Source organism: Alosa pseudoharengus, unplaced genomic scaffold, assembly GCF_046254945.1.
Source record: "Alosa pseudoharengus isolate Yale_2024_CS ecotype anadromous, Long Island Sound unplaced genomic scaffold, YU_APseudo_1.1 YU_APseudo_1.1_scf_15, whole genome shotgun sequence".
Classification (NCBI taxonomy): domain Eukaryota; kingdom Metazoa; phylum Chordata; class Actinopteri; order Clupeiformes; family Clupeidae; genus Alosa; species Alosa pseudoharengus.
Window position 1 is genome coordinate 37,561,316 of NW_027468620.1, and position 17,713 is coordinate 37,579,028.

The 17,713-nt window shown below is 47.3% G+C and overlaps 1 protein-coding gene across 1 annotated transcript; it reads right to left on the minus strand.

The window, feature by feature from the left end:
- Positions 1–2,464: 2,464 nt before the first annotated feature.
- lrrc73 (leucine rich repeat containing 73) lies at positions 2,465–16,586 on the minus strand. Its single transcript, XM_076285178.1, has 6 exons — positions 15,972–16,586; positions 15,284–15,444; positions 12,459–12,581; positions 7,019–7,119; positions 4,049–4,250; positions 2,465–2,847 (listed from the first exon to the last, which is right to left on the minus strand). Exons 1-6 carry the CDS (start codon positions 16,241–16,243, stop codon positions 2,774–2,776), a joined length of 933 nt encoding a protein of 310 aa, XP_076141293.1. The 5' UTR covers positions 16,244–16,586; the 3' UTR covers positions 2,465–2,773.
- Positions 16,587–17,713: the final 1,127 nt, after the last annotated feature.

The following is a 17,713-nucleotide window of genomic DNA, read 5'->3' on the forward strand; positions in this document are numbered from 1 at the left end:
TATTTCTTTTCAAATATGAATTGCTTAAAAATACTGCTAATTTTATGCAGTTTAACAAATGTATAAATTGTGCACTGTCGCTTTAAGACAGTCGCTTTAATTCACGTTTATTTCTCAATGATCTTCTGACTGCACCGCTATGGCTAGTGCTGTGCCTATGGCTGGGCCCTCTTACAGTTTTTAAATGGTCAGTAGTGGGAACTACTGTTGCCTTCATGATTTCCTTTTTAAAGTTTCTTATAAGAAGGAGATATCAATTATCAACAATGGCAAGCCAGCTGGAACCTGCGGCTCTCTCTCCCTCTCGTGAGTGCAGACGCGTTCCCAATTAAATGGATCGCATAACGTTCACATTAGATCTGCTGCAAAGGAGATAACTAAGAGTTAACTTAGTTTAACATGATGTTATCTCTATTTAACATGATGTTTTGACATTGCAAACGTTCTCTAAGGAGAATGAAAAGCAGTTTGCAGTAAGGCTAACCAACGTCGTCTCTATCGCAGGAAAAAAATAGCGAGCAGCCTGATAACCAAATGAAATGCTCGGCGGGCCGGATCCGGCCCGCGGGCCGCAGTTTGCCGACCCCTGGCCTAGGCTAAGCATTCTGTAGCCTAATTCGTTAGAAAATTTAAAAAATGGTTGCACTTCTTTTTGCTAATTTATTTTCACATTTAGCAACAAGGGTAACAAACGTTTAGGTCGTGCGGCCTTTGTGCGTCTGTGTAGCCCAAATCATTAAAAAATAAACTTTTCCGTGTCATACAACACAACTTACTTTAACATCATTACATCTATTACTACATCTATAGACTATTTCCAATTTGTGTTATATTAGTGACTCACTTATCGTTTTAATGTTTCCAGATGTTTGATATCAGGACGTGAGCTGTCAGAACTGACAAGTTGAACGTTGTCTTATTAAAACGGACCCACCGCGGTGACGTTTTTGGTGGAGGTGTTTAATAGTGACTCAGAAGAAAGCAAACGTTTGGACAATAAGCACATCCACACACTATGTGGAGTTAAACTGGACAGCCCCAAACCTCTGAATAGTTCTGCTTGTTGTTAAATTGCAATGTTAGCGGCCGCCAACGGGGGTGCATAATGTCGGCAGGATCATTTAAAAGGCAACTGCGACTATATTGTGCGTCTGCCCCATTTCTGATACCGTGGGGGAAGAAAATTAAACCGTGGTGGGCCGCCACTACCAAATCAACATAGAGGAAACACTGTACTCTCTCTATCCCTCTTTCAAACCCACACCTCTCTCTCCATCTCTCACTTACTCTCTCTATCCCTCTTTCAAACCCACACCTCTCTCCATCGCTCTCCTTCTTTCAAACCCACACCTCTCCCCATCTCTCTCTATCCCTCTTTCAAACCCACACCTCTCTCTCCATCTCTCTTTATCCCTCTTTCAAACCCACACCTCTCCCCATCTCTCTCTATCCCTCTTTCAAACCCACACCTCTCCCCATCTCTCTCTATCCCTCTTTCAAACCCACACCTCTCTCTCCATCTCTCTTTATCCCTCTTTCAAACCCACACCTCTCCATATCTCTCTCTATCCCTCTTTCAAACCCACACCTATCTCTCCATCTCTCTCGTGCATGCTCCCAAGCTGGATCTCGTTCTCTGTTCAGTGCGTTCTCTGTTGAAGCGATCATGGAGCGCCTGCCTGCATGCAGTTGTGCCGTTTAAAGGCGTGAAGCATGAGGCAGGGTTACAAACGCAGCGTGCTAGCGAGAGGTGCTAACAAAAGGTCCTAATCGGATTTCTCTTGCCGTCTAATGTCCCATCGGCCGGCCCCCTGATGTATGTACACGGATCTGGAGCAGCAGCTGAGGATAGTGGGAGGCATTCTCTCTCTCTCTCTCTCTCTCTCTCTCTCTCTCTCTCTCTCTCTCTCTCTCTCTCTCTCTCTCTCTCTCTCTCTCTCTCTCTCTCTCTCTCTCTCTCTCTCTCTCTCTCTCTCTCTACTGCAGGGCTTCGATTTGTCTCAGCTGGCTTCTGCTCGTGAGTCTATTCAAGTGAGCTGAGGAGGTATTAGGAGGCAGTTTGGCACACAGCGAGAGCTTTACACGGCATTGGAGAGCTTTGTGTGCGTGCGTGCGTGCGTGCGTGTGTGTGCACGCCTACGTTCTGGCCTGCTTTCAGGATGGAGGCCCTGGGGTGGGCGTGGGGGGAGAGAGGTGGAGGCAGAGCTGCAGTCAGGCGCCTGGTGAGCCGAGAGCACAAACACTCCCTTTGATTTCCCCTGAACCTGTTTAAGCAAAAGGAGCCACCAGGGCAGCTGGAGAGCTGCTGGGGCCAGAACAGTGAGCTGTAGCACCCTCTGGTGGGGCATCAGAGGAATGCGGCCAGCCCTGCAGACTGCTACATGGGCAGTGTGGTTGCCATTTCTGCAACCTAAAGTGCAATACTGACTTACTGGTCCCGTCTAGAAATGAAAACAGAACATGGTTTAGAAAGATGTAAACAGATTTATTTAAGTACTATCAGGCCACCAGTACAATCCTATGAAGCCAATCTATCATAGCACACCATCATTGCTTACATGTTTAAATACTTAATATATTATAAATAAACTCGTACATATGGAAAATAAATAATTCACTTTAGAGTGTTCTAATAAGTCACTTGGTGTCTGAGGATGACAGTGCCAGCATCGCTACGGCAACCGGCGGCCTCTGCAGCCAGGGCACCAGCGCTACGTTTCATGCAGTGGACGGGTGACGTCACTCAGGGTGCTACCGTGACGACGACCCTGGGTCACATCTCTGTCTCAGCCAATAGGCTGTCCCCCAGGCCTGAGGTGAGCAGGACCACATGCCGGCCGGACGAGCCTGGAGGGGTTACAGCCAGAGACAGCAGGTGGACATCTGAGACGCGCAGGACAGAGGAGGACCAAGGTCCACCACAAAACAAAAACATCAAACCAAAGGAGGAGGGGGGGGGGGGGGGGGGGAGTAAAGTGGAGTGTCACTCTTAGCTTAGCAAACATTTCTTATCCACAGCCTTCTAGAGACAACAGTATTGCAGTGTCACTTTTTGAAAGTGCTTTTTTTTTCATAGCTGAAAAGCTAAAAAAAGTTTGACATGATAAAAATACCTCTAAGGTTCTTATTAATAATAATAATAATAATAATAATAAAAAAAGTGCTTTTAGAGTCAGCCAATATTTTATCTTTGAACACATAATATTATTCAGCCACCAGACAGACTATTTATATTCTTGGTCTGCGGACGAGGAGGTTCTCTCTCTAAACATCTGTTGCTAAGCTATCGCTAAGACAACAACTCAACTTTACTGGGCACAAGACAAAGACAATTCCACGGCCTCTACGCCTATAGCTGCCCCCTACAAGCCAAGCCATCACACGGAGAGGAGGAGAAAGAGGAAGAGAGAGAGCAAGAGGGGGAGAGAGAAGGAGGTAGAGGGCCCGAGACGTCCCTGCTGATGTCTGTTCATCTTTCAGGAGCTGTGCTACTGGAGAGCCTCTGAATTGGACGACTCAGGAACAACAGTCACTCCAGGGGAAGTCACGCCGAGAGAGAGAAGAAAGGAAAGCCTGAGGAAAGGAGGGAGAGAGAGATAGAGGGAGGTGGAGGGACTGATAATGAGCGGGAGGGAGGAGGGAGAAGAAAGGAAAGAGGTAGACAAAGCCTGAGGAAAGGAGGGAGAGAGAGATAGAGGGAGGTGGAGGGACTGATAATGAGCGGGAGGGAGGAGGGAGAAGAAAGGAAAGAGGTAGACAAAGCCTGAGGAAAGGAGGGAGAGAGAGATAGAGGGAGGTGGAGGGACTGATAATGAGCGGGAGGGAGGAGGGAGAAGAAAGGAAAGAGGTAGACAAAGCCTGAGGAAAGGAGGGAGAGAGAGATAGAGGGAGGTGGAGGGACTGATAATGAGCGGGAGGGAGGAGGGAGAAGAAAGTGAGAGAAGGAATAAAATTGTGAGAGAGAAGGAGGGAAGGATGGAAGCAGAGAGGGTCACTCAGCAGTGGAACTCTGTGTTAGCCGCTGGTTGGCCGCTCTAGCCCTTACTGCTGTGGGGGATCCAGGCGCTCTTCCCCAGGGGAGCGAGGGGAGCATCCGCACGCGCCTCCGCCTCCTTGTCCTCCTCCTCCTCCCCCTCCCCCTCTGAGAGCAGGTCGGAGATCTGCTGCTGAAGCTCCGGGCTGATGGCATTCTCCGCCAGCACCAGCACGCGCAGACACGTCGGGTAGTTCTCCACCATGTCCAGGAAGATCTAGCACAGAGGAACACACACAGCAGAACCAGGCTGGGACACGGAACACACACACACACACAGCAGAACCAGGCTGGGACGCGGAACACACACAGCAGAACCAGGCTGGGACGCGGAACACACACAGCAGAACCAGGCTGGGATGCGGAACACACACAGCAGAACCAGGCTGGGACACGGAACACACACAGCAGAACCAGGCTGGGATGCGGAACACACACAGCAGAACCAGGCTGGGACACGGAACACGCGGAACGCATCTCGGGATGGGTTGGGTTCCCTCTTACAGTGCTAGGCTCGATCGTCAACGATCAAACTTGTTTAGGAAAAGAAAACCGGGGACACAGTTCTCCACAGTACACACCAAGGAGACAAACAACTTTAACTACAGGCCTGTACACACATTCTGAATATAAACAACTTTAACTACAGGCCTGTACACACATTCTGAATATAAACAACTTTAACTACAGGCCTGTACACACATTCTGAATATAAACAACTTTAACTACAGGCCTGTACACACATTCTGAATATAAACAACTTTAACTACAGGCCTGTACACACATTGTGAATATAAAATTAACTTAAGTGTTACTTAAAAGACATCTCATCTGTTACTTAAAAGACAACTCAAAACACATCTTTTTAAAACTGCTTATTCCATATGATGTTATTTTTGTTTGTTTGTTTTGTTTCTGTTTTTGTCTTTTCTTGCTTGTTTTTTTTTAAATATTTTATATTTGTATGTACGGTGTCCTTGAGTGCCAAGAAAGGCGCCTTTAAATAAAATGTATTATTATTAAAAAGGTTGTTGTCAGCCTAGAGTTTCTGGAAACTGAAGCATAATTGGCTGAGTACTGAGGTAGATTAAAGTGGGTATTATGTCGGGTTACAAAGGATCCTGACAGTGCTGCTTTACTGTAATGTAGGCCTCCAGTCCCTGAGGAACACCTGAACACCTACTCCAGTCCCTGAGGAACATCTAAACACCTGAACACCTACTCCAATCCCTGAGGAACACCTGAACACCTACTCCAGTCCCTGAGGAACACCTGAACACCTACTCCAGTCCCTGAGGAACACCTGAACACCTACTCCAGTCCCTGAGGAACACCTGAACACTTACTCCAGTCCCTGAGGAACACCTGAACACTTACTCGGGGGATCTGGAGGACACAAGTGTTGGTCTGGGGGGGGGGAACTGGAACTCCTGTCACTGTCTAACAGCCTCATGCTCCTAGCAAAGCTGAGTGTGTGTGTGTGTGTGTGTGAGACACATGGCTTTGAAATTCAAGGACAGTTGCCATATGTGTGGGTGTGGGTGTGTGTTAGATAGAAATAGAAATAAAGAAAGTGTGTGTGTGTGTGTGTGTGTGTGTGTGTATTATGCACATATTAAGTACACACTCAATGAGATGCAAGGTTGCAGTTGGACAGCACAGCTGGCGCTGAGGAGAAAAGGAAGGAGTACAGCAGAGGGGCGGGGCCATGTTCTGCCTCTAAAGAGGGGCGGGGCCATGTTCTGCCTCTAAAGAGGGGCGGGGCCATGTTCTGCCTCTAAAGAGGGGCGGGGCCATGTTCTGCCTCTAAAGAGGAGCGGCCTTTGATCAAGCAGGCGCTCATGGCCCAGAGTCTACCACACACACACACACACACACACTCCCATCCGCACCTCACATGAAAGCTGTTCTGTAGAGGAGCGCGAACCGATTCCGTAATGAGCTTGTCAAGAGACGCTTGGACCTCCAACTGCCCTGGAATGGGTGTGGGGAGAGCCTAGGAGAGCAACAGTGACCCCTGGTGAACGGCAGGGGAAGTGGCGGTGCGTGTGTGAGATCAAAGCGCTCACTAATAACGGAAGCCTTTGCCTGGGGGCATGTGAGACGGTAATATGGATTCTCAGGGGGCGTGGGAGCTCCTGCCATATTGTAGAACAGCCGTGGGAGGTGAGGCTATTTATGGAGCCTGTGAGGAAGAGAGAGAGGAGAGAGAGAGAGAGAGGGAGGAAGAGAGGAGGGGAGAGAGAGAGAGAGAGAGGGAGGAAGAGAGGAGAGGAAAGAGAGAGGAAAGGAGGGGAGAGAGGAGAGGAGAGAGAGAGGGAGGAGAGAGAGGGTGGAAGAGGAGAGGAGAAAGAGAGGAGGGAGGGAGGAGAAAGAGGAGGGAGGGAGGAGAGAGAGGAGAGAGAGAGGGATGAGAGAGAGAAGAGAGAGAAGAGAGAGAGAAGAGAGACAGAAGAGAAGAGAGAGGAAGGAGAGGAGAGGAGAGGAGAAAGAGAGAGGGAGGAGAGACAAGGAGAGAGGGAGGAAGAAGAGAGAGAGAGGAGAAAGAAAAGAGAGGAGAGAGAAGCGCTGCAACTCTTACTGATCCTCCAGCTCTAGATGTTTCTCTCGCATGTATCTGCATAGATGACACTAATGCACGCCTGTTCAGATAACGCCGCCATCGCGGAGCGCAACAAATGCTGCTCTCATGACACGCCTGAGAGCAGCAGAGAGCACATTCATCCATGACACACCTGAGAGCAGCAGAGACATTCATCCATGACATTCCAGAGGCATATAAGCTATGGGTGTTTAAAAATGCAGCCAGTGACTCTGTCCATATAAGCTATGGGTGTTTAAAAATGCAGCCAGTGACTCTGTCCATATAATCTATGGGTGTTTAAAAATGCAGCCAGTGACTGTGTCCATATAAGCTATGGGTGTTTAAAAATGTCCATGTGCAGAGCTAGGGACAGAGCTGGAGGATATTGTGATGTCACTCACCTGCGCTGACTGGTTGGTAAGTCCGGTCCCTTCCAAATCCAGGACTTCCAGTGTTCTACTGGACGCCACAGCAACCGCCAGCATGCCTGCGATCTGGTCGCCTGGAGACCAAAAGGCAATCAGTGGAAGAAACAGCTGAGAGGCTGAGCACTGTGTGAGTGTGTGTGAGGGTGTGTGTGTGTATGTATGTGTGTGTGTGGTGATGCACCATCTTTGCAATCAGTGAGAAATGTGGCTCACACATCTGATTTGATCTGATTTGTATTAGCATGTAACCCGCTAACTGATCTGTATTAGCATGTAGCATGTAACCCGCTAACTGATCTGCATTAGCATGTAACCCGCTAACTGAGCTGTATTAGCATGTAACCCGCTAACTGATCTGCATTAGCATGTAACCCGCTAACTGAGCTGCATTAGCATGTAACCCGCTAACTGAGCTGTATTAGCATGTAACCCGCTAACTGATCTGCATTAGCATGTAACCCGCTAACTGATCTGCATTAGCATGTAACCCGCTAACTGATCTGCATTAGCATGTAACCCGCTAACTGATCTGCATTAGCATGTAACCCGCTAACTGATCTGCATTAGCATGTAACCCGCTAACTGAGCTGTATTAGCATGTAACCCGCTAACTGATCTGCATTAGCATGTAACCCGCTAACTGAGCTGTATTAGCATGTAACCCGCTAACTGATCTGCATTAGCATGTAACCCGCTAACTGATCTGCATTAGCATGTAACCCGCTAACTGATCTGCATTAGCATGTAACCCGCTAACTGATCTGCATTAGCATGTAACCCGCTAACTGTTTAGAAACTGATTTGTTCCTGATGTGTTCCTGCTTTGTTCCTGGCAGCCGCAGTTCTTCCTCTGTGAGGTCTCACGCGGTGAACCCAAAACATTCTCGGCACTCAATGGAGCTCTATAAATAAAACCGAATTGAGCTGAGGCAGTCTGCGTTCTCCGAGGTGACTCAGTGCTACAGAGAGAAATCGATGCTGCTCACAGCACGCCTCAATCTGCTGCAGCTGCACAACTGCTTCAGATTTCCTTCATGCTGCGCTGCCCGTTTCACAGGGGTCAGCAGAACGGTTCAGGCGTGAGCAGGGAGGGGGGGGCACAGTGGACCTAAGAAACATTCAATCAATCAATCAATCAGACTTGAGCGGAGTAGCAATAAACAGTCCCTCCAGAAACGTATCTAAAAAATTGCGATGGAAGTTGCAGTATTTTTAGGTGTGTTGCAAAGAAATTGCGAGAGGAAGTGAAAATCGCAAAAATAGTTGTTTATATAATTCTACATATATACACTAAGGGTAGTTCAATAGTCATGTCAGCAACACATCTGCTGTCCCTGACATGCGTGACATTTAGCACACGTTTAGGTCTAAACGACACAAGCAGCACACGTTAACGCTTTTCCTGTGTGCATCTTCTCCCTCACACACTCTCTCTCTGTCAGCTTTTCTCTTTCTCTCTTTCTCCCTCTTCTCCCCCTCACACTCCCTCTTTCTCACACTCTCTCTCTTTTCTTTCTCTCTCTCTCTCTCACTCTCTCTGACCTTGTCTGTCCCTCTCCTCGTTCCTCGCTGACATGTTCTCTCTGGAGAACGGGGTCTGTTGGTTGTTACGCAGACATGTCTGAAGTGGCACCACTGTAGACAGCCATCAGTGGCGTGCAGCCATCCGAGTGGGCATCCACCCGCCAACGCCCACAGGAACCAGACATGGAGCCCAGACACAGACACCGCAGCACCACAGGAACCACACATGGGGCCCAGACACAGACACCGCAGCACCACAGGAACCAGACATGGGGCCCAGACACAGACACCGCAGCACCACAGGAACCAGACATGGGGCCCAGACACCACAGCACTGCTCGTCTCAAGTTCCTTCACTGAGACAGGAGCACAGAGCAGAGATGCCACCAGAACATACTGGACCAGATACTGGACAAGACAACAAGTCTGTCTGTCTGTCTGCCTGCAATACAGTACTACTCCTGTCTGTCTGTCTGTCTGCAATACAGTACTACTCCTGTCTGTCTGTCTGTCTGCAATACAGTACTACTCCTGTCTGTCTGTCTGCAATACAGTACTACTCCTGCCTGTCTGTCTGTCTGCAATACAGTACTACTCCTGTCTGTCTGTCTGCAATACAGTACTACTGCTGCCTGTCTGTCTGTCTGCAATACAGTACTACTCCTGTCTGTCTGTCTGCAATACAGTACTACTCCTGTCTGTCTGTCTGTCTGTCTGTCTGCAATACAGTACTACTCCTGCCTGTCTGTCTGTCTGCAATACAGTACTACACCTGTCTGTCTGTCTGCAATACAGTACTACTCCTGTCTGTCTGTCTGTCTGCAATACAGTACTACTCCTGTCTGTCTGTCTGTCTGCAATACACTACTACTCCTGTCTGTCTGTCTGTCTGCAATACAGTACTACTCCTGTCTGTCTGCAATACAGTACTACTCCTGCCTGTCTGTCTGTCTGCAATACAGTACTACTCCTGTCTGTCTGTCTGCAATACAGTACTACTGCTGCCTGTCTGTCTGTCTGTCTGTCTGCAATACAGTACTACTCCTGCCTGTCTGTCTGTCTGCAATACAGTACTACTCCTGTCTGTCTGTCTGTCTGTCTGTCTGCAATACAGTACTACTCCTGTCTGTCTGTCTGTCTGCAATACAGTACTACTCCTGTCTGTCTGTCTGTCTGCAATACAGTACTACTCCTGTCTGTCTGTCTGCAATACAGTACTACTCCTGTCTGTCTGCAATACAGTACTACTCCTGTCTGTCTGCAATACAGTACTACTCCTGTCTGTCTGTCTGCAATACAGTACTATTCCTGTCTGTCTGTCTGCAATACAGTACTACTCCTGTCTGCAATACAGTACTACTCCTGTCTGCAATACAGTACTACTCCTGTCTGCAATACAGTACTCCTGTCTGTCTGTCTGCAATACATTACTACTCCTGTCTGTCTGCAATACAGTACTACTCCTGTCTGTCTGTCTGCAATACAGTACTACTCCTGTCTGTCTGCAATATAGTACTACTCCTGTCTGTCTGCAATATAGTACTACTCCTGTCTGTCTGCAATACAGTACTACTCCTGTCTGTCTGCAATACAGTACTACTCCTGTCTGTCTGTCTGCAATACAGTACTACTCCTGTCTGCAATACAGTACTACTCCTGCCTGTCTGTCTGCAATACAGTACTACTCCTGTCTGTCTGTCTGCAATACAGTACTACTGCTGCCTGTCTGTCTGTCTGCAATACAGTACTACTCCTGTCTGTCTGTCTGCAATACAGTACTACTGCTGCCTGTCTGTCTGTCTGCAATACAGTACTACTCCTGTCTGTCTGTCTGCAATACAGTACTACTCCTGTCTGTCTGTCTGTCTGCAATACAGTACTACTCCTGTCTGTCTGTCTGCAATACAGTACTACTGCTGCCTGTCTGTCTGTCTGCAATACAGTACTACTCCTGTCTGTCTTCCTGTCTGCAATACAGTACTACTCCTGTCTGTCTGCAATACAGTACTACTCCTGCCTGTCTGTCTGTCTGCAATACAGTACTACTCCTGTCTGTCTGTCTGTCTGTCTGCAATACAGTACTACTCCTGTCTGTCTGTCTGCAATACAGTACTACTCCTGTCTGTCTGTCTGCAATACATTACTACTCCTGTCTGTCTGTCTGTCTGCAATACAGTACTACTCCGCAATACAGTACTACTCCTGTCTGTCTGTCTGCAATACAGTACTACTCCTGTCTGTCTGTCTGCAATACAGTACTACTCCTGTCTGTCTGTCTGCAATACAGTACTACTCCTGTCTGTCTTTCTGCAATACAGTACTACTCCTGTCTGTCTGTCTGCAATACAGTACTACTCCTGTCTGCAATACAGTACTCCTGTCTGTCTGTCTGCAATACAGTACTACTCCTGTCTGTCTGTCTGTCTGCAATACAGTACTACTCCGCAATACAGTACTACTCCTGTCTGTCTGTCTGCAATACAGTACTACTCCTGTCTGTCTGTCTGCAATACAGTACTACTCCTGTCTGTCTTTCTGCAATACAGTACTACTCCTGTCTGTCTGTCTGCAATACAGTACTACTCCTGTCTGCAATACAGTACTACTCCTGTCTGCAATACAGTACTCCTGTCTGTCTGTCTGTCTGCAATACAGTACTACTCCTGTCTGTCTGTCTGCAATACAGTACTACTCCTGTCTGCAATACAGTACTACTCCTGTCTGCAATACAGTACTACTCCTGTCTGTCTGTCTGCAATACAGTACTACTCCTGTCTGTCTCCAATACAGTACTACTCCTGTCTGCAATACAGTACTACTCCTGTCTGTCTGTCTGCAATACAGTACTACTCCTGTCTGTCTCCAATACAGTACTACTCCTGTCTGTCTGTCTGCAATACAGTACTACTCCTGTCTGCAATACAGTACTACTCCTGTCTGTCTGTCTGCAATATAGTACTACTCCTGTCTGTCTGCAATACAGTACTACTCCTGTCTGTCTGTCTGCAATACAGTACTACTCCTGTCTGTCTGTCTGCAATACAGTACTACTCCTGTCTGCAATACAGTACTACTCCTGTCTGCAATACAGTACTACTCCTGTCTGTCTGTCTGCAATACAGTACTACTGCTGCCTGTCTGTCTGTCTGCAATACAGTACTACTCCTGTCTGTCTGTCTGCAATACAGTACTACTCCTGTCTGTCTGTCTGTCTGCAATACAGTACTACTCCTGTCTGTCTGTCTGCCTGCATAACAGTACTACTCCTGTCTGTCTGTCTGTCTGCAATACAGTACTACTCCTGTCTGTCTGTCTGTCTGCAATACAGTACTACTCCTGTCTGTCTGCAATACAGTACTACTGCGGTCTGCCTTTCTGCGTTGGACAAGCCCTACCAAGCCACAGCTCCTTCTGTCCACAATGGAAAGCTGATACTAGTACCACACACAGCAAGTGTCTCCCCAAAGAAGACCAGTCCTATTAGGCCATGAGGTCGTTCTCACACTCTCTCACACACACACACACACACACACACACACACACACACACACACCTGTCAGTGACTCAGCCTAGCATAGAGTTTCACACCTGCCTCTCCCCTTACATTATACATTAGGCCTGCGTGTCGGTGTTCCACATTCTGAGACTCTCAGTGTGATTATCTGACACTCTACTCACTCCATAGCCCTCGTCTACATCCATGCCCACGGCACAATATCCACCTTAAACAGTGTGGATTCAGACAGACTCATGTGGGTGAGACACCTTAAACAGTGTGGATTCAGACAGACTCATGTGGGTGAGACACCTTAAACAGTGTATGGGCCAGATGCGGCTGTCGGGCCCTGCTCTGGGGCGCCCTCTGCTGGTCTGTGTGTGTGTGACTCACCCAGCGGGTTGTAGTCGAGGTTGAGGACGCGGAGCTGGGAGCTGTGGGCCACTGCGACGGCCAGTCGTGCCCAGGCATTGGTGCTGATGGCCGGGTTGGCACTCAGGGTCAACTCCCGCAGCCCTGTAGAGTCAAACAGCAAACATGTACACCGTCAGATACACACTCAGGGTCAACTCCCGCAGCCCTGTAGAGTCAAACAAACGATCCATAATCAGATACACACTCAGGGTCAACTCCCGCAGCCCTGTAGAGTCAAACGGCAAACAATCCATAATCAGATACACACCTCTACACCATCAGATACACACCTCTACACCATCAGATACACACCTGTACACTATCAGATACACACCTGTACACCATCAGATACACACCTGTACACCATCAGATACACACCTCTACACCATCAGACACACACCTGTACACCATCAGATACACACCTGTACACCATCAGTACACCATCAGATACACACCTGTACACCATCAGATACACACCTGTACACCATCAGATACACACCTGTACACCATCAGATACACACCTCTACACCAGGGGTCTCAAACACCCGGCCCGCGTCCGACTCCGGCCCAATTCCGGCCCGCGACGCATGTCAAAATAATAATGTAATCCGGCCCTTAAGGCTATTTTTAATTTCCACAAACAACGATACTGATTAAAATAGACGATAGATCCAAGAACGGTGACAAATCTCATTTGTAGCCTACTCTGCTCAACTATGTGCTAGACATCCAGAGCTTGATTCAAACCCAAAATCGCTGCACAAAGTTTTCAGGAAATACTTGTATTACACGCGAGAAACACAAAGACGTGCATTTGTAATGACGCGGAAGCGATGCAGGCCATAGTGTTGCATAAATTGAAGCAGAAATAGGCCTACACCTAATGTTGAAAAACTTTCACGTGTGATGAAGTCTTAGGTAGGCTATGTTATTCACCTATTCTGATTCTGAAGGAGAATATCCTTTTGGAGATTATGATCGATCGTCTATTGACAGTGATAGTCAGAGTGCGTCTGTGAATGGAGGTGCGTCTTTGCGTGTATACGACGGTGTCCACTAAGCATTACATTACATTTAGCAGACACTTCTTGACCAAAGTGACTTACAGTACATGTCAGCTATATTACAAGGGATCACATTGTCCCCGGAGCAACTTGGGGTTAAGTGCCTTGCTCAAGGGCACAACGGTGGAAGCCGGGAATTGAACCGACAACTTTCAGGCTACTGCACGCTAGCCCAGCTCCTTAACCACTACACTACCACCGCTAAGCATACCATGCTTATTTCGACCCTCTGCCCAATATAGCTTGGAGGTTGCAGTGGAAATCGTGATGAGTGTCCGTAATGGACGTGGTACAGACAGCAGGGCTAGTAGAAATAGGGCTCTGAAAAACTACAAAGTCACCCGCAATATAATGCGAACTTCTGGGTACTCAGATTACCCGCGATAGGAACTGATTTGACCAGAATACTTAATTGTAGGCCTTGTGGTTTAGTAATAGATTACTAAACCATATACATCTTAGGTGTTGGTATACATCTTAGGTGTTTTCCTGTTAATTTGTTATGTGGGTAATATGAAAAAAAGGAAAGTAAACCTGCTCAAATATGTTCATCTAGTATTTACTGAAAGGTGCATAATTTGAGGTGCTTGCCATCCAGTGATGGGTACATTTACCCCCTTCATAAACTTTTGTTTATACTCAAAGATTTTTACATTTACAGTAAGACTTTATCTCTGACCACTTTCAAGCCATGGCCTTTTGAAATTTTGATATAAAAATCCAATGGTGTTGCTTTCTTAACCCTGAGGCCTAGTTTGCCAGGTTCAACACACACATACCCGTTTTTATGCTTTTTGTTTGTTTTATAATTTGTATTAATATTTATTTTATCATTATTTTATTTATAAGCTAAGGTTGCTCGCACAGGTGTCTAAAACTAGATAAAAACACTTGCACTTTCTGTTTGCAGTTTTGTGTGGTATTTGAAAAAAAGAACATTGCATTTTCAGAAATAGCCGGCCCTCCAATCAGATGACGTTGGCAGAAGTGGCCCCCAGCTCATTTGAGTTTGAGACCCCTGCTCTACACCATCAGATACACACCTCTACACCATCAGATAAACACCTGTACACCATCAGATACACACAGATACACTAGTATCACACTTGTACACTATCAGATACACACCTGTATTGCACACCTTTTGGCAGCCGTGTCCTACTGGTTAGCACTTCGGACCTGTAACCGGAGGGTTACCAGTAGGGGACCAGTAGGAACGGCTGAAGTGCCCTTGAGCAAGGCACCTAACCCCTCACTGCTCCCTGAGCGCCGCTGTTGATGCAGGCAGCTCACTGCGCCGGGATTAGTGTGTGCTTCACCTCACTGTGTGTACACTGTGTGCTGTGTGTGTTTTACTAATTCACGGATTGGGATAAATGCAGAGACCAAATTTCCCTCAAGGCATCATAAGTATGAGTATATATGAGTATGAGTATGAGTATATATACTTATACTTATACTGTACACCATCAGATACACACCTGTACACTATCAGATACACACTTGTACACTATCAGATACACACTTGTACACTTCCAATCAATTATTAGATACACACTTCTCTAACACATTAACAGCTGCTGGGGAGGGGGGAGGGGGCTGTAAGAGCGTGTGAAACAGCCTAAAAAGAAGCAACATGTTCAAGGCTTGTGATGTAGTTGATGAATACGGTGTGTGTGTGTGAGTGAGTGAGTTGAGTGAGTGAGTGAGAGAGTGTGTGAGTGTTTATGTGTGCGCTACCAGATTTGGCTCCATCGGGGGGCAGCATGCCGCAGATCAGCCGCACGGCCTCGTCTCCCAGCATGCAATCTCCCAGGTCCAGCGACACCAGGGACGGGTGAGTGCACAGCGCCGTGTTCAGAGACACCAAGCCTGCGTCCAGGAGGGGGCTACCGTGCAGGCTGCGCGTCACACACACACACACACACACACACACACACACACACACACACAGAGGAACAAACAAAAAACATTTATTTTTAAATCTGTTCTCAGCGGAGTCCTGGTGTCCCACTTATGCTCAAATAGATCATCCTCCTGGTCACGTGGTTCCACTTTACTGAGCTAATGATTAAATAATTGAAAGCGCTCATGGTTTTGGTCTAGACATGACAATTAGCCCATTATCACAGAGGGACAATCATCCATCTCTCTGGAGACCGGGCGACTACGTGGTTGTTAACTCTCCTCTCGTGTGGAGAGGCAGTCAAGTGGGGTTGTCTCCTTCTCCGTTCACACACGTCTGTCAGGATAGCACCCTCCTACATCATTAGGCTAAATGTCATGTCAGAGTTGCGGCATTTTCAAATCCTTGTGCAAATATGGTGGCCTAGTCTGCTTGCAAAGTCTAGCTTGCAAAGACACATTGTTATTGTGCCAGTCTGGGCGAATAAAAACTAACATCACAGTAATTAATCAAAATACTCACAAGAGTGTTTGGATCGATCTATTGGCCTTGAGTGCGTCTGCCAACTGCTTCGTCCGAGTGATGCTGGACACCACGCCGAGGTTGAGGTTGAGTTGCGCCAGGGAATGGGACTCGGCCACTCCGCGACACACCCGCCCGAAGTCCCGGTCGGAAAACTGACAGCCTCTCACAGATAGCAGTCGCACGGTGTTTTCCTTGAGACTGTCGCAGATATCCTTCACCTCGGCCCCAGACAGAGTCTCTCCCGTTATTTGGATGGAGCCTGGTAGCATGTTTGCAATCGTCCTAGCTGGCCTGACTGATAGCTAGGTTAACGTGATAGGTAAACCGACGATAAATGAAGAAACATTATTAAAACACGCAAAATAGTGCTGATGTTTTAAGGTGGCAGTTCAAACTATCACTTCCAATCAGCTAAGAGGGCAACAAAAATAACAAACTAACGTTAGCAAACCAATTCTCCAACACGTTAGCGGTCCTTGGCGTTAACGTTACATCAGTTTAGTTATGGATAACTTGCGCTAACGTTACATTTCAACCTGAAGCAAACCTTAACACGTCGGGCCAAAAAGGAGAGCAATCCCCGTAAGATAACGGTCTCTGTTAATTGAGATAAAACATTCGCATTTCTGTAGTATTCTAACGCTGTTGCAAGTCCCAGCTACATTTTCAAAGTTGCGTCAGTGAAACATTCCTCTTCTGGCTCGATTCCCTGACATCAGCACCAGTAAATTCTAATCAGCGCGGCGAGACAGCTAGCTAACGCTAACTAGCCATGAATTAGCCAAACAAAGATTATATTAGCAGATTATAATCAGACCAATCCGAAGCCCAGCTACACCCACCAAGAATTAACCTAGTTCGGCAAATACTTTATCCTCGGTCCTTTAAAAATCCGCTCTTCTCCGTAATTGGCGGTCAGTGTACTTGACATGCTTGGATTTCCAGGGCAGGCTTTGCGGCACTGTTTTCTTCAGTTGCAGGTGTAGGTTACTATGGAGACCCTGTGCATTATAGAGCGTCCTGTTCGCACACTGATATCCGTCGATATCTTCACGAAATGCTCACGTTTCAGCGCACGTGTAGTAACGACAGCGGTGGCTGGATGACATTATTGTAGTGCGTCTTTTCCACGTCAGGAGGAGGTAGACACACTGAGCAAAGAGCTATGGATGTAACAAGTGAACAGTATGGTTGTGTGTATGGTGTGCGATCCCGTATGATTCATTTGGTCTGGCAGTACGGTTTTAGATATTTAATCTCTTGTCAGAATTAGGCGTTTAGTTCTAGCCTAGGCTACTGTAAATTACTGTAATTTGTAGAGGTAGGCCTAGTCTCCAAAAGCTTGTTATTTATTATAGGCTATATATACTATGACATAAAGGTGTTGTAGAGAATTCTTTTTAAAAGATTCCAACACTCAAAAACGTTAGCAAATACACTCCCATAGACCCCTCAAACTCTGTGGGTGAGTCCTCCGAGGCTGCTGCTAGTCTTTGGGGGAAAGGAGACAGCCTGCTCCCGTGAGTGTGGCCCGCGACTCGTTCTCCAGTTGCAGATCTCCCCGTGTCCTTGACTGCATAGCTGTCCCTAGGGAGCAGAGGTGAAATACAAGCCGTGGTGGGTACACCAGACCGTGTGCTACAAAAGCCCCTTTGTCAGATGTGCACAGAGGCACATTGTGCAGTGCTACAGCTTCGTTTAACTCCAGATCAACCCTTTGGGTTTACCAGATAAAGACA

Bases quoted from the DNA above. Each gene is read 5' to 3' on its own strand.
- lrrc73 (XM_076285178.1), bottom strand. From the start codon at position 16,243: ATGCTACCAGGCTCCATCCAAATAACGGGAGAGACTCTGTCTGGGGCC. The intron at 15,445-15,971 runs GTGAGTATTTTG...TGTGACGCGCAG, and splicing joins AGATCGATCCAAACACTCTT to CCTGCACGGTAGCCCCCTCC. The intron at 7,120-12,458 runs GTGAGTCACACA...TTTGGTCTCCAG, and splicing joins CCTCGACTACAACCCGCTGG to GCGACCAGATCGCAGGCATG.